This window comes from Stegastes partitus, unplaced genomic scaffold, assembly GCF_000690725.1.
Source record: "Stegastes partitus isolate 25-593 unplaced genomic scaffold, Stegastes_partitus-1.0.2 Scaffold517, whole genome shotgun sequence".
In the NCBI taxonomy this organism is placed as follows: domain Eukaryota; kingdom Metazoa; phylum Chordata; class Actinopteri; family Pomacentridae; genus Stegastes; species Stegastes partitus.
In genome coordinates, this window is record NW_007578248.1 from 395,975 (window position 1) to 422,502 (window position 26,528).

Below are 26,528 nucleotides of genomic sequence, written 5' to 3' on the forward strand. Positions count from 1 at the left end.
AAGAATATGCACCAATTTCAATGGTAATTCTGGACATGCGATTAAAAAAGACAATGAAAAGATAGAAATACTGTAAAACCATCATTATCACCTCACACAAAGTCTTCTGTCACTTGTTTATGTCATTTCCAGCTGGAAAAAAAAACTATTAGTCAAGTAAAGAATGTATTACAAATCAAAATTTGAGATGGCTATGAACAATTTGGGGGTTAACTGTCGTTGCTATTTAGACTTCCAGAAGACGCTGCAACATTACTGTTAATTTGGAGTTAAATATAATATGTACTGTCCTTTATTCTCTGTTTTTAGTCTCCAGATGCTCGACTATATTCATCAGCCACAAATTTTCTACAAGCTACAGTCAAAAAGTGGATGGCAGCAGTGAGAATCTAAGGAAAGTTGGTGCAATAAATCCAAAACACTGAGAAGAAAGGGGCCAAAGTGAGACTGTGCACATCCATTATTGGTATAAATACTTTTACTATCATCCAAATAACCAGATGCAGGTTGTATGTTGACATCAGGGGTCACTGAGGTTACTGTAGCTCCCATCTGAACAGGAAACAGTGTGTGAGCATGAACGTGAGGGGAGATGATTTGCAAAATCTTACACTGGTGACGACCGTCTTCCCGTTTTCTGACAGATGCTTCTCCACGTAGCCCGAAGACAGCAGATCACTGGGAAACACAGAAAAAGGGGGAATTAAAGTTAGAAAATGTGATTCTCGCTCAAGTGCCACTCAGTTAGCGGCGCAGGCATCGCGTTTTATGGGCCGATTGTATTCCGTCTCCGCTGCACGGAGCTTCAGAGCATCGGCCCGGCTAATTATGAGCAGCGTACAGGGACGAGGCTATTTCCAGCACACAAACTCACACAAACACAATTATACAAATCCAGCCTTCTAGCAAATGTCTTGCTATGTGTGTGTGTGTGTGTGTGTGTGTGTCGATCAGATGGATGAAGGACAAGTGAAGGTCGGTAAGTAGTAAAAGAAGCAGCACAGGCAGAACGGGAGGGGAGGCAATAAAGCAGGAGGAGGGAATAAAGAGAAAGAGTGGCATAAATAAGAGGAAATCAGTCTGTGTGTGCTTTCTCAGCAGAGCCGGACCCAAGAATCCCAGCGGAGATCCACACTGCAGGCCGAGTCCGAGACAGAGATGTATGAGCTCTAATGCACACTCGCGCTCAGGAATGCGGCATATGAATGGAGGTTTTGTCCCTTATTCAGCCTCTTTCACGACATAGCACAGTTAAAGTTTGAGCCTCTCATCTCACAAATAGGTGACCTGAGCACGAACGTGCACGACAAAGCGTCCTTTAAACGTTTCACATTTGCTGAATGTTTCCAAAGCAGCTAAAATCAGCACGGTTGCATTAAAAATGTGCAGCTGAAACAGTATCGGAGCAGCAGCAGCAGCAGCAGCAGCATCAATCCACTCCAACGTCCTGTCAAAAAGCCAGACGAGAGACAAGTAGGTGGGTCGGGCTTTCACCTCGTTTAGGTGACGGATGGAAAATAAATGTAAGAAAAACATGTTTTTTTCCAAAACAAAAAAACAAGGTATGAAACTGCACATTGGAGCTGCTGGTGAAGATGCCATCCCTGCATTGATTCTACAAAGGACGACGTGATAAAGGATAAGATGCTGCTGTACATGCAAATCTGAGAAACAGATTACAGATGTACATATTAGGCTTTTAAAGCTGTAGTAGGAAAGAATTTTGGGGGAAAAACAGCCTCCTTCTGCATTTCTTCTCTCTGTCGGGAGCTGCTTCTATCAGATTAGTGTGAGCTTCATATGTACAAAGACAGTCCAAAAAAAAGTCAACATTAATTTGTGTTTTCATGCCAGATTCCAAAACAAGTCCTCCATCAAAATGTCGGACAAGAAAGACTTCCGATTTTAAAGAGCCACAACCTTGCTTCCATCATTTTCATACTTATGATTAGTTTTTACTCAATTTTGGATTTTATTTGCTGTTTGTCAGGTACCAAAACATCCTTAAGTTTAAGACAACATCACAATATTTTGTCAGCGTTGTGTTCTTTTTCACCGTGTCTTCTGTCTCAACTTGTTCATCTATGTGTTGCTTTCTTCCGATAGCTGCTTCTCCACACGGACAAGGTGTTTTAGAGCAACATGAAATGACAAGAGGCCAAATAAGCTGAGCCAAAACAGCAGCGGCATCAGTCAAAACACCCGCAGAGTCACCGAATGTCAGCAGCACAAGACGCTATCAGACAGAAGGAGGAATAACCAAGATGTGTACGAAGTTACACCATTTTTCAGAGCCAGAAACCATATGAACATAAAGAATCCGACAGCCCTCGAGTGTGTTACGTGTGATGTTTGGTTCCATCAGAAAAAAATGGCCAAAAACAAGCTTAAAACTGTGATTTTTCATCTAAAATTCACTTTATTGTACATGTCTCAATAAAAAACTGCCAAAAAAATGAGCATTTGCTCCAGATTCTGCAAAAAATAAACAAATAAAACCACGAAGAAGGAGAAAGAAATGTGTTCAGTGCAGAATGACAGCCAATGACATCAATTCTACAAAAGAAAACAAAGCTGATTCTCTTAGATTTTTCTTTTTTTCGTTGCAAAAACTAAAAAAAAAAAAAAAAGCTGGAATCAATCATAGACTGTATAAAAGATGGACGTAGCAACCAGCCCTGAAAAGTGAAGCCAACCCGGAAGTGTCAAAAACCTGCAATATCACGTCTACTAGTCCTGGCTCCAAAAAGCCCTGGCTCCCATAGAAATGAATTGGAAAAGAAGTGATCACAGATCACAAAATATCGCATTCCTCCAGCTCAGGATTTTTAAAAAAATTAGTTTTCATGGTCAAGTCCAGAGATCAGGTGGCCAATCTGAAAATAAATCAATACAGAATTTTTAAAAAATCGTCAACATTTTCCGGGGCAAGGGCGTGGCTGGCTTGATTGACAGTCGGCAGCGACAATACAGACGAAGCGAACAGAAGGCGGTAAATGTGGGCGGGCAGAGAGGGCCCGCCTCTCAATCCGTCTGACCAATCGCTGCTCCTATGGCTCCGCCCCCCTCTGACGATTTTTGATGTCAACCAGGAAGTAGCAAAACCCTGGCTTCATTTTCTCAGTGCAGAAACCAACGGGTGACGTAGCTACGTCCATCTTTTATACAGTCTATGGAATCAATTTGTACGAGATTTCCCAAAGTGTCCACAGGTGTTAAAATACTAGAAAAGAAAGAGAAGTGTCTCTACATTCTACAGATATTTCACTTTTTACATTTTAAATCTGTTTTTAGACGTCTCCTATCCGCTCTCCGTAAACATCCTGCAGTTCAGATGAAAGTTCTCTGAATTTTTGAGACATGACTGTTGATGCGAGGTGAGTCAGCGCTCGCATCACGATTGCACCGAGAAGCGCAGAATTTTTATTTATTTAGATTTTTTTTAATGAACTTGTTAGAGCAAACAATGTATTTTTGGTGAATTTAGATGAAAGGGATTTTTAAGGATAAATCTGGTTTCTACTTCGGGAAAGTTAAAAATCCCCCGATTCAGTCTGACATCTTCAATCTTCTAGTTTTTAAAGACCTGTTTCTAATTTTATATGTGTATTTCAAAGAACCAACTGTTGTTTGTATATGAATTAATAGAATAATAAAAATGGGACAGGTGGTCAGAAATTACGTCTCTTTCGAAGCAGATGTACATTTAGTAAATGAAAGTTTTCCTAAGTTGATAAACCACAGGGGAATCTACGGTGACGAATGCTGTGGCAAAAAAATACATCTGAGTAAAGAGGAGAGAGATGAAACGAAAAGAAGGAACGAGGCAGCGAGCTTTAAAGAAACAGAAAAAAACAAGAATCATAAACAGCCATGAATAAATGAAGCTGTTTCTAGAGAAAGTGTGGAACATGTAAGCCTCCACTGCAGCCCGCCGTCACATCACAAGAACCTCCACGGTGCAAATTAAACACGCGCTTTATCAACATTTTACATTTAAAAGAAGAAGAAGAAAAAAAGAAAAGAAGCTCTGGCGAGATATTCATACGCCCCTGTGATGATGAAGACGTTGGCCTTTGTTCTGCCGGGGTGTGTGTTTAAGATTCAGAGCTTGTGATCTTTATCCGGCCTCACGCTGAGCCCAGACGGGGGGGAAGCACACCGAGGCAGCACGGCAGACACACGGGCCTCTAATGGAGGACGCCGATAACAGATTTCAGCTTTAATTGTGGTGGGATTTAAATAATTTATTTGACAGACAAAGACGCAAACTCAGCCTCGACCCCATCCCCCCGCGCAGAAAACGTGGAGAAACCCCCTCCTCCTGTTTACATGAGCGCACACGTGTATGAAAGCGTAACTGCAGCTTTGCTCTGATATGCAAACCAAACGCAGAAAGCGACTGGAATAAACTCATCCGTGCGCCGTTTCGCATGCGGTCCATCTCTCTGCGGACGCTGCAAACTTTCAGCATAAATGAGAATCAAAGGGAGGCGGTTCGTAAAACGGAGCCGAGGACTTCATTAAAGAGGGAAAACTACGGAAAACGAGGGATGAGGGAAAACAGAAATAGAGGCAATTATGTTCAATAAATTATCACATCATCATAATATCCGAGAGCGTTTTTGAATTTACACGTAACTTTGCAGCAAAATGAAACGGAAACTGAAGAATCAAAACCACACGCGAACCGACTGCATCCTGTTAGAGGGAATCGCATCACTTCTAGGTAGAACAGAAGGTATTTGCTCTGATGTAAAGTTAAAAACAAACAGTTTAGATTTACTATATAAAAAATACCTCAATGCCACAAAAGTCAGTCCAACTTTCATTACTGAGATTCATATCAGTCTGCAGAGACGTTCAAACATTCTTCAGACACTGTTTTTCTTTGCTGGAGGGGTTGTGCTGCTCCACCTTTCTCTATAAAACACCCCAAAGGTTTCCTATTGGATTCAAGTCAGACCACATACTTGTCCAGGTCGTAGTTTTCCCTTTCTTCTTCTTCAGAAACTCTTGATTTTGTTCTCTGGATGGTTCTCCTGCTGGAATATTGCTCTTCTTCCAGCTTCTGCAGACTGGGAGTCATCTATTCAGCCAGTATTCTGGTTTATCCTCAGACATTCATCTATAAATTTCATCAACACCTTCTGCCCTCATGCAGCCCCATATCATGATATTGCCACCTCCGTGCTTCACTGTCAGGACGATGCATCCACTGTGGTGGTCCTGGTCAGGTTCACACCAAACATCTGGACTCCATCTGAGCCCAACACATTAATCTTCATCTGACCAAAGTTTGTTCTCCAACATTCATCAGGGTTCTGTTCATGATCTTTAGCAAAGTTTTATCTTTTAGTTTTGTGATAAAGAGCAAACAAGGGTGTTTTTCTTGTCCTCTGTCCATGAAATTGATGTTCTGAAGTGTCCTTCACACTGTCTGAGCTTCACAGAAACTCTCATTTCCATTGATAACCCCTGTGCCAAGTCTGAAGCAGCTGCCTTTGTCTGGTGTTCACAGCTGGATTGTGAAAGTAGTTGACTGTCTGTGGAGTCATTGTAGGAGGACAACCACTGCAGCCCTGATCAGTGCTACTATGGCTCCTTCTGGACCTCCTGATTACTGCTGCAGCTGTGTTTCCACTGATTTTAAGTTGATCTTCTTGTATCCTATTCCATCTTTGTGACGTCTCACAATTCGATTTTTCACTTCCTCTCTTTTCCCCGTGGAGCCATGATGCTGACATGCAGGTCAACACAGCCCATAGGTCCAAAACGGAAAAAGTTCTGGTTCACAGCTCATTTTAGAACAAAGTAAACCTGTTATTGCCTGTCTTGTTATTGTTGTCTACCCCAGTTTCATTCACCATGCCAAATTCCATCTGTGTGCGAGCTCACCTGACAATGAAAAGCTTTCTGATTCTGATTCTGAAACTACAGTGTTCTCAGTTCAGTTTCAGAGATTACAGGTTTTCTAACATGTGTCTGTGATTTTGTTCCATTGAGTTTCTACTTCGGGGCTTCGGTTTTCAATACAGTTTTTCTAAAGCATTTGTTTTTGATTGTTCAAAAGAGGAAACATTCTCCTGTTCAACTTCGAAATGATTCAACTATTGATAAGTGATGCATTTGGGAATCATCTGAGATTGCAGTGATATTGCTCAGGATTGTTCTCACTCCTGTTGTGTATTGTGTGATGCTATAAGCAATCCGTCTCCTTTCAGACACATTTATGTGGCATCTGTCACCTGAAGGTATCTGTTCAGTCCAGATGTGCAGCTGCAACCGAGGCAAAACAAACAGCGCCTGCAGCTTTCGCTCATTTTCCGTCTCGTCCTGTGTCTGTTTACATTCTCTCTCTCTCTCTCTCTCTCTCTCTCTCGGCTCATTGCTTTTTTAAATAGCCTGCTTATCCTCCGCTGTACTGGAAGAGAGTTTTCTTGGCTCTGTTGCCGCAGCAACATCTGTTTGAGAGCCAGCGTCCAGCTGTCAATCAGGCCTGGAGGAGATTTCGGAGGTAGATCCACAGACGCTCCGCTCTCAGCTCGCAATGTGTCATAGCCAACCCAGAACAGCCATTTACATAGTAATCACATCCCGCTCTCGCTTACATCTACGTTTTAATGTCAGCCAACCCACACACGCACACACAACTAAGAGCATTTACACAACTTCAGCTGGGAAAATGCTGCTCTAAAAAGCCTTATTCAACGCCATTAAGTGTTCCAAAAAGGTAAAACGCAGGCTGTGAGAAGCAGTGAAACTACAAACTTTTAAAATGTCACCAGAAAAAATAAGCTATTTGTGATTTAGCCTTGTTTTTAACTCTTTTGGAGCGAATAAATAGGCTCCGTAGTGTTGTCAGAAGGTGGCGCTAACGGCTACTTGGTTGTACTGCACAATAAAAAGCTGGAGACAGATGAAGAAACAAAGAAAACATTTATATCATCTGTGAGAAATGACGAGAAGCCTTCAGGAGTTGTTTTCAGTCAGTAATTGTTCATGTCAGTCGGTATCGGACGTGTCTAATGGCGTCTGGAGACAAAAACAACAAAGAAACAAACAGATGATTCGTCATGTCGCCTAAATGGTCGCTGCATCAAAACTGTTTTCATCTCCTATGATGAGCATAAACTCACAAACCACCTCAGGTTTGCAGGTTTGTTTTTTTTGCCATTTGCATTAAGTTTCTCTGATGCGGTGCTTCAGAATAAGGCTGGGCGATATCATTTCAGTCGATGTCAATGAAGGTTCAATGACATATTTTAAACCACGGCCAGGAGAAAAATGATTCACCTTTAATTTAACATATTTCTGCATTTATTTATTCATTTATCGAGGTATAAAAGTGGTTATTTTGAATGCTAGCACAACAATGAAAACAGCAACACTGGGAGACCCAACACGTTTCACAGGTTGTGCTTGAAATAATAATAATAATAATAATAATAATAATAATAATAATAATAATAAAACAGTTTCTTTTCTGCAAGTTTGCATTGATGAGATCTTTGCATCTTCTTCGTCCAAAATGAGTCATAATATTTGCGGTGTTAACTTCCTCTTTCCCAAAAATGAGATTAAAGTTGAAGTGTTGCAGGAGCGCTGGGAGCAGAGTGTCGCCGCACGAAACGACGTCTCAGCAGGGATGGAGGTTAAATATAAAAGCAAGTTGTGATTTGTTTTTTACATGTGCATGCTCTGAACTTTTTGATGGCACCACATGTAAAGAATGGCACAATTTTTATACGTAAACATGAGTTAAGATGGAAGGCAAAGCGGCTCCGTTATCAAGGAAAATTATTAGATATGATGATGGAGCAAGTGATCAAATGAAACTATTAAATATTCTATCTAGATATTTCCTTATTAGTTTTAGTTAAACGTGTCTATTGCAGGTACATATCACTTTATGGCTCAGGTCTCCTACACAAAGTTAAGTTACTGGCGGCCGACTAGTCACACCATCCTTCTTTTAAAGCGTTTTGTTGTGCGTTGCTGCAGGCAGAGAACATCCGCTGTGGCAACTCGGTCCGTTCTCTCGGAGGTGAATCATGCACAAAAACACATAAACCAAGTTTCCCTGCGATCTAAAAATTCCTCTCACGATCTGCGTCGCCAAGCACTGAGATGAAAAAGAGCACACACACACACACACACACAAAAAAAAAAGCTCGATTGGCAGGACTAATGTTTATGTGCGAGCGGATTGGCACGAGTGTTGGGCTACGAGGCCTTTCGCTGCTTTCACACGGCCCCTTTTCAAAAGACTCTTAATACGAAGCACACAAACGTAAGAGAAAGAGAAACTCATACGTCCGAACACTCAGGAACCGCAGTCATCAGATGGACTTCTGCTCCATATATGGATTTGCCATTTAACCCGGTAATAAAAAGGGCACCGGCACACAAAGGGACTGAACATGTGCTGTGTCAGGCCTCCGTAATGAGGATGGTGGAGGGGGGGGGTGGGGGAGTGCTGAGGGAGGATAAGTGCACCGGATAAAGCATGAGTGCGATGGAAAAAGGTGGCTCGCCGAAATAAAGATGTGAAAGGAGAGAGTTGAAGGAGGAGGGGGGGGGGAGGGGGAGGTTTGTCTTTGGGGAAAGCTGCAGCTGCTTTCACCTGCCCTCCATCCCCCCCACCCACCCACTCTCTCACCCCTTTCCTCACCCTCCCCTCCCACTGAGGCCTCATTAAAGGTCTCCAGGCTATAATTCATTCACTCTCCAATCACTTATCAGACATGCAATTCCACCGGCGGACTCTCCGGGATCGCGGCGCTTATTGCAAGAGGGAATACGCGCAAAAAAACAAGAAGGGAGAATCAAGCACGCAGCTCCGTGACACGCAACATACATCCCAACTGAGACGCTTCCTGAATTATGCAGGAACCGAGGAGAACACGTAGATGCGTGTCTGCGTTTGAACTCGTCGTCATGTAAACAGGGTTATTAGAGACAAAAACACGAATGAGGCGGCTCCGTTTTGCGTCCTCACGTTCCTTCCAGTATCTTGCGTCGGGTGGCAAATTCCATTAAACAGTTAATCTCTTGACAGTAAACCATACTTTGAGATGATTTTTTTTTTTTTTTGTAAATTCAGCATGACAGAGGGGAGAAAGGAGTAAGCTACGAGAGACAATGGTCTTTAGAGAGGCATTAGTATGTTTTCCTGCTGAGAGAACAACAGTCTTCCTCCTGTTCCCGTCTTCGGCTCTTTGTCTCGGTTAATCCTCCACACCGAGTGAGACGGTAGGAGAGGGAGAGAGGGGGAACGAAAGGGTGGGAAACAGAGCGAGGAGAGGAATGAATGAAAGGAATACTGGAAGCGCACAAAGAGATCCACATCTGTACCGTGGTTTAACCCTCGGAAGTGTAAATTCTGCTGTAAGGTTTAAAAGGCATGTCATGTTTTTTTTTTAAATTTCCATTATTACACAATTAGAAACTGTAAAAATGAAAATAATCACCGGATTTTCAACTTTCGGACAGCCCTTGAACCTATCATAAGTGACTTTTAGTTATGTCAGGAAAATTAACCAAATTTAAGCTTAGAAATCATAAAATTTCATGCTAAAAATTAAATAAAATCACTTTATTCCACATGCAATGTTTAGAAATTAGCCCAAAATAAATGCAAAAAGCAAAATAAACTGTGCTCTTTGTTGCAAGCAAGAAATCATGTTTGATTTAATTACAATAAACCTGTCACCTGATTAAAATTCTGAGACTTTCTGGCTGAACTGCAGGCTGTGTTTGCACAGTGCAAAGAAACACAAATTAAAAATGTAAATAATAAAACATCTGTTGTATGTAGAGCCATATTGCTAACACCTGTGGGCACGTGGAAAAATGTTGTACGTGTTGATTCCAGGTTTTTTCCGTTTTTGTGAAATAATCAAAGAATTTCAACATTTGCTTTTTTCTGTTTTTTTAAATAGATGTCATTCTGTACAAAGACTTTTACGAGTTCTCTCTCCTTCTTCGTGGTTTTTCTGTTTCCAACTTTGTACAGCAGTGAAAAATGAGCCCACAGTGAGTAAAAAAGCAACAGCAGTAGAAATCGCTTGGAGTTTAGAGAGTTAAGGATGTTTTTTTTTTTTTTGCTGTGCTCATGCTGCACCTCTCCATCAAGTGTCATGAAATTCAACTTGTTAGCGTTTAGCTAATCTTCAACAGCACCGATCACATTTGCTCTCTCTTTGTCTGAGGAATAAGAAGAAGGAGAGAAATCTGAAAAGTGTTTTTAAATAGCAGACTTAAATGTTTGAAGTTGTCCAGATATGTTAAGATAAAGGAGTGAATCCTGAATTCAAGGTGAAGACAAAATGTAGTTATCAACCAATTTCTTGAAGTTGCATCACATTAAATTTAGTTTTAAAGCCAAGTAACGCAGAAATGTAAGTTAAAATTACAGATATGAAGTCAATGCAACATTAAAATGTAAACACAACTTCTTGAAATAATATTTGCAACCTAAATAGTTGATATAAATCAGTGATATATCGATTTTTGGATGCATTTTTCTTGCAAACAATCATTTAATTAAGTGGTTTCTTGTAGGTTCCCCTCATATCAGCTTTGTTTTTGCACACTTGGGTTGTGCAAAGAAGACACCTTCACAGCCAGCATGAACAGAAGCAATTATTAAAACCTCCAAACTCCTTCAAACACCGCTACAGCCAACATCCGAGCCGTTATTTGTTCTTCTAAATCAGCCCTGCTCACCTCCGCACACTGTAAACTCTGCAAAACTCACTCGCTGCCTCTTTTCTCTCCACTAGTACAGACTGTGCACAAACAGTCCTGGATGTCACGACGAGCCTCTTAGCAAACACCGGCTCTAATATACTTTTTTTGTGTGAGTTAGTTCACACGCAAACATAACTCCCAGTGTGGTAGCCAGAGCAGACAGAGAGAAGCCCTGCCTGAGGCGAGACAGCAAAAAAAAACAGTGGGAGAGGAGAGGGCCGCTTTCTTTTCAGGGTGCTCTTTTTAAGTAAATGCACAACTTTCTATCTGCTGCACTTCCTCGACCCACCCTCCAGGACTCAAGGGTGCGTGAAGGACATCACAATCTTTGTCCTGTCCGTACCCTCCATCACCAACTTCCTTCACACACTCCCCTCCCTGTGTTTTTCTCATTAGGTTCACAGTAAATCAGATCACGCCTCTCTGCAATAAATTACAGACCTGGGAACAGAGCAGGAGAGACGAAGCTGGAAAAAAAAAAAGGAGGAGAGTTGGGTTGTAGTGATGTCAGGATGCAGGGAAGCGATGATAAATGATGCCGGGATGGGACATGAGAGAGCTTTAAATCATGTACATGTGAAGATACGTGCAGCAGTAACACAAAAGCATCAGCAGCTTTCACGGTCCGAAGCTGCTGCTGCTGCTGCTGGATGCAGAGTCACAGTTTACAGAAAGTCACACAAAGTCACGAGATTAGAAAGAAAAAAAAAAAAAAAACACTCAAAGAACTGGCGACTCCTCCCACTCGTGTGTGAGATATTTTAGAAATCCAGACAAGTAAAATCCCATTCATGCTGCACAAAGACGCCGTTAGATGAGTGGCATTTAGAGCGCTGCCAAGGCTCAGAGGATGAGCAAAAGATTCTTCCCGTTGAATCATCGACGCAAACAAAGAGCGACGTGTTGGGAAATATGTGGTTCTGTGATTTAAGAAAAAAAAAGGATGAGTCGAGCTTGTGTACATAAAAAAGAGAGAGAACAGAGATAAACCACCTCCAGGATCATTTAAGGAGGAAAATTCAATCACAAACGGTAAATCGTCAGCAACAGAGCTGCACGTTTTTGGAAAACCTGATCATGAAAATGCTTTTTTTTTTTTAAAAATACAGTCATTTTTAGTAGATGACCTGAATAACTCAGTTTAGAAGGCTATAGATTGGATACAGATGTTCTTCTGCACTGGAAATACAAAAAAAAAAAAAAAGCTGGAAAAAGGCCATTTGTAGCCTTTCTTATGTTGTGCAACTCTTGGAAAGGCATCAAAAACTGTTTTTGGCTTTGCATGACTATCAGATCTGGGTGTGTACTCCTCATACAGGGTTTTGTGATGTAGATTTAAACGCTGCAGACAGAGGAGCTGCTTTTGATCAACATCATCCTCTCTGTAGCCAAAAGAAATTCACACATCACTGTTTACTTTTTGCAAACCAAATCTCCTTTTTCTATCCTATCTCTTGCTAGTTTCTCTGTGCTCATGTGGAGTCTGCATGTCAACAAACTCTTTTAAATAAAGTTTAAAAAACAACCACATATCTCCGTGTACACCAGAACCCTTAAATCTGTTCTATTAGACTTCTCTTGCAGGTTAAGTTGTGGAAAATGTCAACTGTGCAAGTTTTTCCTTTTGCATCAAGCAGCAAAAAAAAGTTGTGGCATGATGCATTTCTTGCGTTGTGACTATTGCACATGTGCACATTTGCAATGCTGAGACGATGTATTGTGCACTTACAGAGGGCTTTTTAACCTGAACTCAACAACCGCAAGTGTTCTCCACCACACAGCTCAGCTCAGTATCCTGCCCGAAGACACTTCAGCCAGTGGAGGTTGAACAGGGGATTAAACCATCAACCTCTGAACTAGAGGAGAATCCTCTCAACCAGCTGCTGCAAACAAAAGCTAATGACTTTGCAGAAACCTTAATATATATTTTGATATAATATTTTGCTCGCAATTGTATAAATAAAACACTGATCTGAACATGCAGCAGCTCTGATTCCAACCTCTGACTGTTGACACATCAAAATAATTAAACCTGCAGCCATAGAATGAATCTAAGTGTTGTGAAACTATCCAGGAAATGCTTTTCACTGTTATTATTAAGACAGATTTCAATAATATAATTCAAACGTTGGTTTTAAAGTGGAGAAAACACAGCAAAAAGCAGCAGTTTACAATTTATTTTGGTCTTCAGAAGGCAGCAAATGACTGTAAAATGTACTTTTTAAAGACTTTTCCACCACTAAAAGCATCATGCAGTACTTTTTCTATGACTGGGACAAAAACTGCTCCTACAGATACAAATGTATGATTTAAAATAGCAAAATAAAATTATTCTTTATGTCAAATAACAAAAGTTGCTGACAGAGAATCACATCAGACACTGATTACAGGTTAAATATTCAGCATTTTTCAAGTGTCATTATTTGTTTAATTGATTCCTGACAAAACAAACGGATTTAAACACGTATTCTTTCCAGTTCTGATGCTTCTGTTTGTTTCTGACTGGTTAAACATCAAAATCAATACTGAAGGATAAATATTGAAAAGGTACTTACAATTAAATATGTAAAACATTTCAAGTAGGATTTGCATTATTACTGCAAATGTGCATTAGTTCCAAGTGTCTGTTAGTCTGGTTGACTTTAAATAACTGGTTTCTGTTTTGGTGTTGTGTTTAGTTCAAAGGCAATTGCAGACACACAGCAGTTAAAGTGGGTTAAATAAAGAAAACAGCCAATAAAACTTGCTTTGTGTAACAGAAGCTGAGAAAGGCAACAAACAGAAAGCGCCTCCAGATCCAGGGATTAAGTCCATAGCTAAGGAAATCAAATCCAAAGAAACAGAAACCAGGAAAGCATGAAGACACAGAGAGCTGAACGGATGCAGCAAACGCTTACTGGAAGGTTAGACACAGGTGAAACCAATGGGGCGGAGCTAATACTCACACAGGTGGGGAAAACACAAACACAGAAGGCCACTGTAAAGTCATTTTAATGGTTCAATGTCTCCAGAAATACAACTTCTGCAGCCGTGAAATTTGGTGAGGACACGGACAAAACAGTTTCCAGTAGATCCAACTGATCAGATGTCTCCAGCAGTGGGCAAATTTGCAATTACAGGCCTTTAAAAATGGGGAAAAATGCTAAATATGTCCCAGAAAGTTCCGCTAAGTGTGTTCCCTGCTAAAAAATAGAGTCTTTGGTCGACATTTCACCAACTTTTAAGGCCTCTAACATCAGTAGAATTTGATTAAATGGCAGCTATGACAAGACAAGGTTCCATTTTTTTGGCAAAATGATGACGTGGACTCATTGGTAGGAGACAAAAACTGGTGTGTGCAAAGTTGCTTACATGTGGACAAAATTGCTTCCAAATGATTGAAGAGTTCCAGCAAAAATGAGCCTCATATGTTGTTAAATTTGAACATGAAGACAACATGGAAGCAACTTGTCACTTTGCACATATAATGACAACATATAGACTCTATAAACACCAGTTTTTCTGCTCCTACAAGTCAGTCCATGTCCCATTCTGGTCAAAACAACAAAAAACTGGAACTTTGTCTCGTCATACTCGCCACACATCAAATTCTGCTGATGTTTGAGGCCTCAAAAGTTGGTGAAATGCCGACCAAAGACTGTATTTTTTATCAGGAAGCATGGATCCATCCATATATAGACACTTACAGAAACATCATAGGGACATAATAACACCATCAATTGAATTTTTTCCATTTTCAACAGCCAGTATTTAAAAATTTTCCCCCTGCTGGATCCATTTCATTTAATTTAATTATTTTAATCTGCTGAGAACTCTTCTGTCTGTATCCTCACCAAATTTCATGGCTGTAGGAGTTTTAATTTCAGGAGACAATGGACCCTTAAAATGACTTCTCTAGTCAGACGTTGGGTTTTTTGGGGGGTAAAAACTCTCAAAATTCAACCCAGATGTTACGGAACTTGGTTTTAGGTCCCAAACAATGAACTCTGAGACAGCAGTAGTTTTCATTAGGAAATACATACACGACCACGTTCATTTGAACAATTTGCACATTTTGGATTTTCACAGGCCATTAATTAAACATTAAACTCTGGAGCCATCGTTTGGATCTACTGGAAACAGGTCTGTCTGTGTCCTCACCACGTTTAATGGTTGTGACAGTTATATTTTTGCAGATGTTTAATGTTTAAAAGGGATTTTCCTTTTTTTTTACAGGTGAAAATACATAAATTAAACCAAAACCTTAAGCGTACTTCCCAAAATACAAATGCTGAACAAACAGAACAGCAACATAATCCCCAAATTCTGTTTAAATGAACCCAGACTGAACCGATATTTTTGACGTGCCCACATTTATCAGCCGACTGGTGTCACAAAAAAATGGAAAAACGTTGCAACATTACTGCATTTTAAGGGTGAAACTTCAATTAAAAATCCCCCGACGCGTGAATTAAAACAAAGACACGAACACGTAATTTGCTCTCCGGAGTATTGATCCTCCCTCTTTCTGTCTGGGCCTCATTTCTTTCGATCCATTCTTGTTATCTCTAATTAAAACAACACTTCTCGTGCCTCCTCTGCACCTGAGACCCGACGAGACGACACACAAACATTCCTGCCGTGGCACACATTTGTCAAACCACCGAACCGTTGGATGTTTGGCGAGCTTCTCGTCTGAACCGGCCTCCTCCTCCACCAGCCGCCTGTATGGCCTGTAATTGAGCGGCCGCATTAGCATAAAGGAACCTGTGTTTGGGAAAGTGGAAAGCAGTGTCTGAAGAGCAGGAGAAGCCCTCTTCGCTTTATGCTGCTGCTGATTTCATAACAGCGTCGAGGTTATGAAACCGTCGGTCCCAGCTGGACCTGCCCACCTGTTCTGCTCTCCGTCTGCACTCACACATTGTCATACATACGTAACCTACATACTGTGTGAATACTAAATGGCTCAGACATTTTCACAGTCCTTTTCCTTCCTGTTCTCGTGGTCAGTTTGTCATTTCTACCAGCCTGAGTTCCTCGTGACAAACATGATTTTGGATTTGTGGTTAACGCTCTAAAATCTGAGCAGCTTCTGGGCGTTTTCTGCTCCTGTCACAACTTCTTACTCACTCTGGGCTCATTTATCACGACAACATAAAGTCCTGCACCTCTATGGAAACAGCACAACCACGAAGAAGAAGAGAGAACTCAGCAACCTAAAGTTACAATGCCAAAAACTTACTGGAAAACATAATTGGTGGCTCTACATGCTGTGGATATTTTCCCACTTAGATTTTTAATTTGTTCTCTCTCAAGTATTAAATTAATTGTCACCCTTTTTTGATAATCAATTAATCAGCTTGAGTGATTGCAGCTTATTAAATTTGAATATTTTCTGGTTTCTTTCCTCCTCTGTGACAGTAAAGTGAACATCTTTGGGTTGTGGACAAAACAAGACACCATTTTCTGACACTTTAGAAACAACTAAATGAATAGCTGAGAAAATATTGACAGATGAACCAGTAATGACAATAATCGTTAGTTGCAGCTCTTAAATCTTGATGAATAGTCAGTTTAACTATTTCATATACTAGTAGGGTATTGCATTTTCAGTTCAAAATACTTTATTTATCCCCGAGGGGCAATTCAAAAATTCAAAAATATGTTGTTGAAACACAGTGTGGACGCGTTTATTTGCTTTTTTAAATGTTTAAATTCGGAACACAGATGCTTCAACGGCAAAATCTCTCTTCTCGGGCATGTTTTGGACATCTTTATGTTTTTTGACATTTTGAGAATTTACTTGTGGTGTTTTTTTGAAGCTACAATTTACCAGAGTTCCCTAAAAGCCTCGCCAGCGTTGGTTAGCTTCTAGTCTCCACTCAGTTACTGCAGCTGCTCGGGCAGATGTGACACCAAAAGAGTGAAATAAGACTTTCTAATGTCAGATTTATCCAAGTTAAAACCCAAATTATTCTTATATACCTGGTTGCATAGATGTAGCCGATATGTAAATGTGAATAAAGCAGAGGACTTTCCTTCTGAGAAACTAACAGACACATCGATGCAGATTCATGTACAAAAGGAACAAATTGGTGCATGAAAATTCACCAGAATGCAGGAAATTAAGTGTCTGACGCTCACAATTTCCTGGAAGACGGCCCCCATTCAATGTGCTTCCTCTAGTGTTCAAACAAAAGCTGCGTCCATGTGATGTTGCACAAAAAACACCCCCATTGTTAATGTTAGAATTACACTACTGCCACACTAACAACTACGACTTGTGCAGAATGAGTGAATATCTGGACTGTTTCTGCAGCGGTGCATGTCCACGTGCACTCCTGTGCGAACGCAGACGTACACGTGTGCACGTACCGGTCAAAGCCCTCTGTTCTCCACAAGACGGACCAGAATCCATCACGCCGGCTCCTCCTTAATGTTACAGCATCCATCTATTATTCAGCGGGAGCAGGTGGGAGGGGCGGGGTAAGAGGGGGCAGCGGGGGCTGAATGGAGAGTGGGTGTGGGGCAACGGAGGGCGGCGAAGTATGTGTGTGTGTGTTGGAGATGAGGATTATTAAAAAAAAAAAAAAAAAAGAGAGACAACCCCCCAAACCTTGAGCACACTCTCTCCTCACTCCAGCACCATGAATGGCAAATTGGAGGTGGCTGCTGAGGTGGATGAAGACAAAGAATAAAGACCCTCTGACCTGCCAACCCCCTCCTCACTTCCTCCCTACGGACTGCCACGCTTCAGACGTGTCAATACAAGACACACAAACTAATATATACTTAACTGATCGCACCGAACAAAAACAAAACTGAATAAAAACGTTGCCGCGCAAATTCAGTGATAGGACAGATTCTGCACAGCGCATGGTGTGACGGTGGCCGACGGGGGTTAAATGACGCGCATAAACGAGCTGCATATACATGAATGGTTTGCAAAAACACAAATGCACTGCATAGATGGAAACAAATGCAAAAAAAAAGAAAACGTTGCACACAGCGGAAGTGCCACAGGCCTCTAGGGACAGTTTGTAAGTCTTTAGCTGTTCAGTCACTGTGATTATATGGGTGCTGAAGTGGTGTTTTACTGCCGTCTGAGTCTGTTCTCTCTGTTATTTATGTTTATCCATGGAGACCTTTTCATACAGCTTTTCCCTCAGCTAATGTTACTTGTCTCGCTCACCGTTGTCTGCCTCTCAGGTGAAAGGCTCACTACTGCCCCTAGAGGCCTGTGGCACTTCTGTTTCTTTTTGACATTTTGAGAATTTACTTGTAATTTTTTTTTTGAAGCTACAATTTACCAGTGTTCCCTAAACGCCTCGCCAGCGTTGGTTAGCTTCTAGTCTCCACTCAGTTACTGCAACAGTTCAGACAGATGTGAGACTAAAAACAAGCTTGAAAAGAATAAAATAAGACTTTCTAATGCCAAATTCACCCGAAACAAAAGAATTTTGTCTACCTGGTTGGGCCACTCAGAGACACAGACAGACAAAGACCTGCTAAATGTCAGGAGCACCAGTAAATGGCAGTGAAATGCCAAACTCAAGGCTTTCAAATGGAAGCCCTCCAAACAATGAGTGGCGTCAGTGTTTTTATACAGTCTGGTTCTGAAAGACTGAAGATTTACATGTAACAACCAACATGTGTGCAAAAAGCACAAGGCTGTAGCAAAACGCCTACACTCCCATCATTCACAGTCTGAGGGCAAACTCCAACTGCAGGCAAAGGAGGAAAAACGACGACGGTAATATGTAACATAGCACTCGAGACGGAGCCGATGAGTGGAAAACACACCTCTCTTCTCTGCTCATGGCAACAATTAAACACACAAAAATGCACAGCAGCAGCAGCAGCAGCAGAGTCGCTCATTGATCAGATTGAGAGAACTCTGGGTTTTTTTGTTACTAGGAGCCAAAAAGCAATGTTGGCCCATTCAGCTAAAATACCTCCCACTCCTTCCACCCACATCATCTGGGTTTATTCTGTCTGGAACCAAAGCTATCTGTAAACAAAATCAGTGTGGCAGTCGAGCAGAGGATCAGTTCGTGGCGACCGGGGAAGGACGAAGGCGGCAGGAGGACGTATCCGAAGGAAGCTCTGCCTCCTTGAGGGAAGGAAAACTGGGATGACGGCAGAAATGCAGTTCTGGACCTATGGGCTGTGTCTATGTCTGCATCATGGCTCCACATGTACACAAATCTCCTCCATAAATGTCAACCAAATCAAAATATGTCACCTCTCACTAACTGCTTTAGTTCTAAGCTGAACAGTAGAGCATTACATCTGATGAACAATAAAAAAACAAGTCATAGAAAAGAAATGCAACACAACACAAGACAAAACACAAGTCAAATCAAACCAACCCCACGAAAAGAACAAAAAAAAAAAAATGAGAACACAACAACAGAACCAGCTCTATGCTATGTCTATGTCTGCATCATGGTTCCACATGAAAAATAACTGCTTGAGGAATTAACAAAATCTCATCCCTAATTGTCAAATGAATCATAATATATACTCTCTCAATAGCTGCTTTATTTCTAAGTTGAACAGTAGAGCATCAAGTCTTATGAACAAAAAAAAATAAAATACTCTAATAGCAACTCAATGCAACAAAAGTGAACACACCTGTGATTTCTTATCAGCCCAACATGGTTAAAAAATGAGCTGTGAACATCAGAACCTTCTCAGTTTTGGAGCTATGAATTGTGTCTATGTCTGCATCATGGCTCCACATGGAAAATAGTTGCAAGAGAAATGCAGAGACGTCACAAAGATGGAAATAAATGCAGGAAGATCAGAAGATTTTCCAAACTAAAGCTGACTTTTAATCAAAAATGTCAATCAATCAATCAATCGTCATGCCATTCAGCGTATGCGATCATTTCTCTCCACCTAATCCCATCTTTTGCTTTCTGAATTGTGGCTGTTGCCCATTTCATGTGTAGCCATGATCAAAAATATATAAAACATAAATATACAAAGACATTTCTTTGTCTTTTCTAGTTTTGACACGAGATGTTTGTTTGTAAATCAGCTTTAACTCTCAGTTATCAGCCTCCTTCATTTATTAGATTCAAGACTTCTTTGTTTGTCAATTCTTTGTTCACCTGCATACAGATATTGATCCCCACAGCCGGCATCAGTGTCACAGAGAGGAGCAGGTTTAAAAAGTTTTTAAAAAAATGAAAAGTAATAGAAGAGAAAACAAATAACTAGTAATCTGTGTCAGCGCTGGAAAAAACAGGTTGGTCAACCCCTAATCAAAATAGAGGATTCTTTCATTCTATTAGCTAAGCAATAATCGACTAATCATTTCAGTTGTACACACAGTCTAAGGGCAGCTGTGGCTCAGGTGGTAGAGCGGGTTGTCCACTAGTCACAAGGCTGATGGTTCGATCCCCTCCACAGTCAAAGTGTCCTTGGTCAAGACACTGAAACCCAAAAAGGTTGCTCCCAATGGCGGGCAGCACCTTGCATGGCAGCTCTGTTGCCATTGGTCTGTGAATGTGAAATATATGTCGCTTTGGATAAAAGCTAAATGAAATTGTAATCATAAGTCACACTGGCCAGTTCACACATATCAAACCACTCCATAAAGGGAACTTCACCTTCTATTGAGCTAAAGACAACTAAAAACAGGGTTTCGTGCTTTGTTTTAGTTGATACTCTGATGGATGCTATAGAGACGGATGTTGTGATCCCACAGTGTCTCACAGATGAATAATTACTTCACTTTAAATGCTCCAACCGAGCGCTGATGGAAGCGGCTGCGACAGCTCGTGCATGCATGTATGCAGCGCATTGGTACCGATGACTGTCCGACGCTTGGTGCCGTGAGCTTTCCAGAAACATCTCCTCCAAACCTGGGAATTCCTGTGATGTAACGTTTTACTCAGCAGCAGAGTGACTTCCGCTGTGATGAGCATCACTGTACGAGTGTGCCAAGTTCACGGGTTTTCTGTTATTTTGGGGGGGAAAAGAGTGACAGCGGCAAACAGAAACAAACCCGACGAACAGGAGGTCGGTGCCAAAAAGGGTCATTTTCAAAAAGTGAAAGAGCTGCAGGCAGAAAGAGATTGAGAGTAAGTAGGAGGGGGGGAACAGGGAGAGAGAGGAGCTCACTTTCCATCAGCACAGCTGTGATCAATATCGGTGTCTGACAGGGCAGCGCTCCAGCCTTTACCGTAAATCACTTCCTATTATGATGGAGCCTCTAAATCACACACAAACACACAATAACCGACCTGCTGCAGACATACAACCACATGCACACACAGGTACACATACCTTCATTCACAGCACACACCGGCAGCAGATATTTATGTGCATTCTCAGAAACAGGCGATAAACGGGCCGCCGGCGAGCAGGAAAATGTGACGTACGTCCAGCAGCACAATGAGCAGCTTCAATTAAAACACTGCAGTCAGCCCTGGTTTAACATGCAGCGTGTGCTTAGGGAGTTACATCAAAAGAATATGATGTGAATTTCTACTCAAAAGTGTTATTCAGTGCCTGAGAGAATGAGTCCTGCTGAAGTCATTTCATGATCATCGCAAATTACGGCATTAATAAGCAAGAAGAGAAATCCAGCTTCCAGCACAAGACACTAACCTACAGACACAGTGAGACACATACAGGCAGTAGACAACGGAAGTGAGAACGCTCTCAGTAACTGTATTGTGTTAAAGCTTAACAGCAGAGGATTTCACTGCAAGGATCATCAAAAACAAGTATAGACTGTATTGAAAATTCAGGCCCCAGAGTAGAAAATGCAACAAAAGTGAATCCAGCTGTCACTACTGGAACTAAACTGAGTCAATCTGCAATTTCCAATTTGCCAAACTGCATAAACGTGGTTCTAAAATGAGCTGTGAACAGCAGAGATTTCTCCGTTTTGGACCTATGGACTGTGTCTATCTGCATGTCTACATCATGGCTCCACGTGAGAAAGACTCGCCAGAGAAAATGAATCAGAAAGTCTGACTGGGAGATTTTACAAAGATGACAAAGGATCCAGGAAGATCAACTAGTAATCAGTGAACCAGCAGTAATCAGGAGGTCTAGAAGGAGCCATAGTAGCACCGATCAGGGCTGCAGTGGTCGTCCTCCTAAAATGACTCCACAGACAGTCAACTACTTTCACAATCAAGCTGCGAAAAACAGACAAAGGCAGCTGCTTCAGACTTGGTACAGGAGTTATCAATGGAGACCAGAGTTAGTGTGAAGCTCAGACAGTGTGAAGGACGCTTCAGAACATCAACCTCTATGGACGGTATCCAGTAAAAACATCCTTACTTGCACAAAACAGCATGATGAAACAAAATAACCTGAAAACCAGCCAGATGAATGATGGAGAACATTCTTTGGTCAGATGAAGATAAATGTGTTGGGCTCAGATGGAGTCCAGATGTTTGGTGTGAACCTGACCAGGACCACCACAGTGGATGCATCTTCCTGACAGTGAAGCACGGGGGTGGCAGTATCATGATATGGGGCTTAAAGGTGTTGATGACATTTATAGATGAATGTCTGAGGATAAACCAGAATACTGGCTGATAAGATGACTCCCAGTCTGCAGAAGCTGGAAGAAGAGGAATGTTCCAGCAGGAGAACCATCCAGAGAACAAAATCACACAAGAGTTTCTACAGAAGAACAAAGAGAAAACTACGACCTGGACAAGTATTTGGTCTGACTTGAATCCAATAAAACACCTTTGGGACATCTGAAGGAGAAAGGTGGAGGAACACAACCCCTCCATGCTGAGGAGGGTTGAATCTGTTCTCCAAAATAAAAGTGGACTTATGAAGTATTGGAAAAAACAAAAGATTCAAACATCAGTGATGAAAGATGTCCTGACTTTGGTTGCATTGACTTCCTTCTGTGAGGCCTGTATTTTTAATATAGTTCATCTGAAATGTTATTTTATTCACATTTCATCAGTGAAAATACCTTCTGTTCAACTTAGAAGTAACGAGACACAATTTTTAACCGTTTCACATCTTCATGATATTGCAAAGCCGCGTAAACATTTCTGCTGACACACATTAAACATGTAATACTCACTGGTTCAGCTCCACGTCCAAAATGAATTTTCTACCAAAAGCATCAACTTGAAAGCTCACTTGGGCCACGTGGTTGACCTAAAAAAAAAAAAAAGCAGAGAGGAGAAGTTATTTATCATTACTAAGGCAGCCATTAACATATTCATGGTTCAATTCATTATCATACGCATAAATCAATCCTCATATACACTGACGGACCACCGCATCAATCAGCTGACAGAATTAGACTGTTTTCATTAAGACATCAAGGTCTTTGTCTGAATTTGAATTTCTGCAAAGGATCTGGCAGCAACGCTTGAGCCATGAATCAGATATTCCGTTTGACACAAATACTTAAGTGAACATAGATGCGGACTTCATATTTTACAGAAACTGTCAAGTAAAAAAAATTGACAAAAAACATAAATTTAAGTTTACAATGCTAAAGAAATCGTGAACGTCTGTCAGCAAGGTTTCCAGAAAACAAATGACAACAAATATCTGTAACATAATGATTTTTTAGGTAACTTTAATATAGAAAGAAACATTATTATGGACATTATTTAAAGTTTTAGCCAGTTTTCTAATGGCTAACATGTAAATTAATACTTGTTTTTCTGCAATTTTACTAAATATTATCTGTAATTTAACACAACAGGGAGTATCTGTAATAATAACAATAAGAAGAAAAATAAAAAACAAACAGACAAACAAAAAAACCTGTCAGTCTGGCAGCATTAGTGCCAAACAAAAAAAAAAATCAAAATTTAAAAAATTAAAATAAAAGTTTAAAAAACAATGGAATATTGTTTTAATCAAAGACGATATAATAAAAAACAAATATCAATGAAATTCTATTGTTTATATATTAAATATATATTTTTAGCCGTTTTAGATATATTTTTTTACAATCTGTAAACTCATACTTTTTTCAGTAATTTTACTGGATATTATCTGTAATTTACCAACGCAGGGAAAATCTGCAAAATAACAGTTAAAACTTGATTTATCATTTTTCAGACCTTAACGTGAATGTTTTCACTTTTAAATAACGGTAAATAAAAGCACAAATAGTGTAATTAGAGGAAAGAATGAATAACCATTTGCTGAAATACAGTTTTTTTACAATGTTGGACTCTTTTTTTTGTTTGTTTTGTTTTTGTGAATTACAGTTAAAAAAAAATGTTCCTTTTAACTGTATGTTTACCAGGTTCACTGCCAGTGAGTCTCAGATGTTCCTGAACCTGCACTGAATCCCTTCATCTTCCGGGTTGCCATGTTTTTTTGTCTTGGAGACAGGACACGTGTGCACGCAAAGACAGAAATAAAAACAGGTTCTGTGTGCCATTGATTAGGATGGAGGAGGGTCTGATTCAATCCAAGCGCTGGCCACATATGGTGCAGGCTTCATTACACCCTTTGGCTCAATGAGAACTCCGATAATAATTCCTGGACGTCCAGGAGAGTCTCAAACATGACTCACCCTCCCCCTTCATTACGGGCCGGACACTGCTTGACAACCAGGGGAGGAGGAGGAGGGGAGTTTTTGTGTTTCCGATTCAGGACGTTGCCCTCCGTCACCCGAGGACGACCTCGGCCCCCCACGTCCCCAAAGACCACAGACTCTATTGTTTGTAGGAGCGTGTCTGTGCGTGGTCAATGCATACATGAGCAGCTAAGAGGGTGTGTGTGTGTGTGTGTGTCTGTGTGTGTGTGTGATGAAATCCAAGCCGGCAGATTGGATCCACGGTGGGAGGAGGTACCAGTAATTGTGCTTAATGAAAGCACATCCCAGCTTGACGGAGGTGGACCAACATTAGAGCAGCACCACTGACTCTTCTAACATTGATTTCTGACTTATAGCTTTCCACTCACGACTGTCGAAGTATGACTGTAAGTGCTGTCGATGCGCTGCACGAGGGTCAAACAGTACTCACACTGCATCCAGGGCGATGGGAATAAAGGCAAATTAACTGAAACACTTCAGGCTCCAACGTTTTGGTTTTTTTTTTTGCTGCGTAATACAACAAGAAAAGTCCCATGGTTCTCATTTCCCATGAATCCTCTACAAGAAAAGTCTGCCGAATAAAACACAAGTTAAGGCTTCTTGGATAATTTTTTTAAAACTTTATTTAAAAGACAGACCTGCAGGTTCCATGTGTGCAAAACAACATGAGCAAGAAACACTAAAAAAGGAAGATTTGCTCACGAGAAAGAAACGTTTGTTGTTTGTAAGGCTGCATGACATTGGAAATAAACGATTACTTTTATCTGTAATTTAACTTTAACTGTAAAATAACTGTTAAACACTTGATTTACCATTTTCAATCCTTAATATATATATTATCTCCTTTCAAGTAACGGTAAATATTTGTAAAATAATGACATTTTTTGTTGATTTAATTACAGTAAAAATAGTTTAACTTTATGGTTAAACCAAGCCAATGAACAAATTCTAGTTGTGGCCTGTTTTATCACAGTTAGCAGATAAATTAATACTTTTCTATAGACATTTGACAGAATACAGGATTTTTTTTTTTACCAAATAATAAATGAGAAAAGTTGAAGAATGACTTTTTACTTGGAGTATGCAGCCCTTCTCATGTGATGCAACACTGGTAAAGGAATCCAAGAACTTCCTTCGGGATTATTAAAGTTTTATCTTATTTTAACTTACCTTAAAATAGCATTTTTGCTTTAGATAGTATTATTTGATAGACTACGTGCTGATTAACACGGACAAAAAATAAACAGTTGCCTCGTGTGGTGGCAACATCCTCTTTTCTATTTTCCTATAACTGACTAGGGGCTGTACAATTATGGCCAAAATGACAATTACAATCATTTTGATCGATACTGAGATCACATTAGCCGATTTACTACAATTGCATTTAAACAAAGAGAGCGCTGCTTCACTTCCATGTTGTGCAACATTCCTGCTAATGTAAAAATCTGCATCAAGATTAAACTTAAACTAATATTCACCTGAAGTCAGAGCATCCCAAAACACCTCACTTGCTAAACATCTGCTTATTGACAGACAATACGATTTACCGATGTTCCCTAAACGCCTCACATGCAGCCTTCAGTAGATAGTCAGCTGTGCTCAGAGCAGCCTCTAGTCTCCACTCGGTTACTGCAGCACAGCAGCCATGAGACCAAATACAACTTTGAAAAGGTGTTTTAATGTCAGTGCAAAGTCTAAAGGTAAGCTATCTTTGATGTCTTCACTGGTGTTACACCAAATGAAAAAGGCTCCAAACTGCATTTTTTCAACTTTATTTTTTCAAATAATAGCATCACTGCAGATGCACCAACCTACAAAATCACCCAAATCGTACCACAGTGATTCATTCTTCTCATCTGATGAGACCTCCTGTATTTTTTCCACATATATATATTTCAGAAAAACACACCATCATCTGTTTTTCCCTCTATCATGCAGCTCTGCTCTGCACAGACGCAGGAAAACATCCGAACCAACGCGGCACACGGTCTGCTTCCACTCGCAGCGTTTGTTTTTCCACCAAAACAACACGAGCACTTTGCTGAACTCCCCACTGCTCATTCAGCGCTGTTTGTGTCTGAGACTGAAAATAGGCGATGCAACAGAAGCCTATAAATAACCTCCCGCGTGTCACACATTCTCAGAACTGTTTGACAGATTTGTTTTTAGGGCTGTTGATCTAAAAACAGCCAATAACTGATCAAACTTCAGCGCCGGTGACATCACAACGCTC

General features: G+C 40.7%; 1 protein-coding gene across 1 annotated transcript in view; it reads right to left on the reverse strand.

Annotated features, from left to right (window-relative positions):
• Nucleotides 1-22,887, reverse strand: part of adam22 (ADAM metallopeptidase domain 22) — a gene marked incomplete at its 5' end in the record, with an annotated part of 89,582 nt that extends 66,695 nt beyond the window's left edge. The window contains 2 exons of the mRNA XM_008287757.1: nucleotides 612-678; nucleotides 22,811-22,887. Of these exons, the coding sequence (XP_008285979.1) occupies nucleotides 612-678; nucleotides 22,811-22,887 (144 nt within the window). The remainder of the gene's footprint in view (nucleotides 1-611; nucleotides 679-22,810) is intronic.
• Between the last annotated feature and the right edge of the window lie 3,641 nt (nucleotides 22,888-26,528).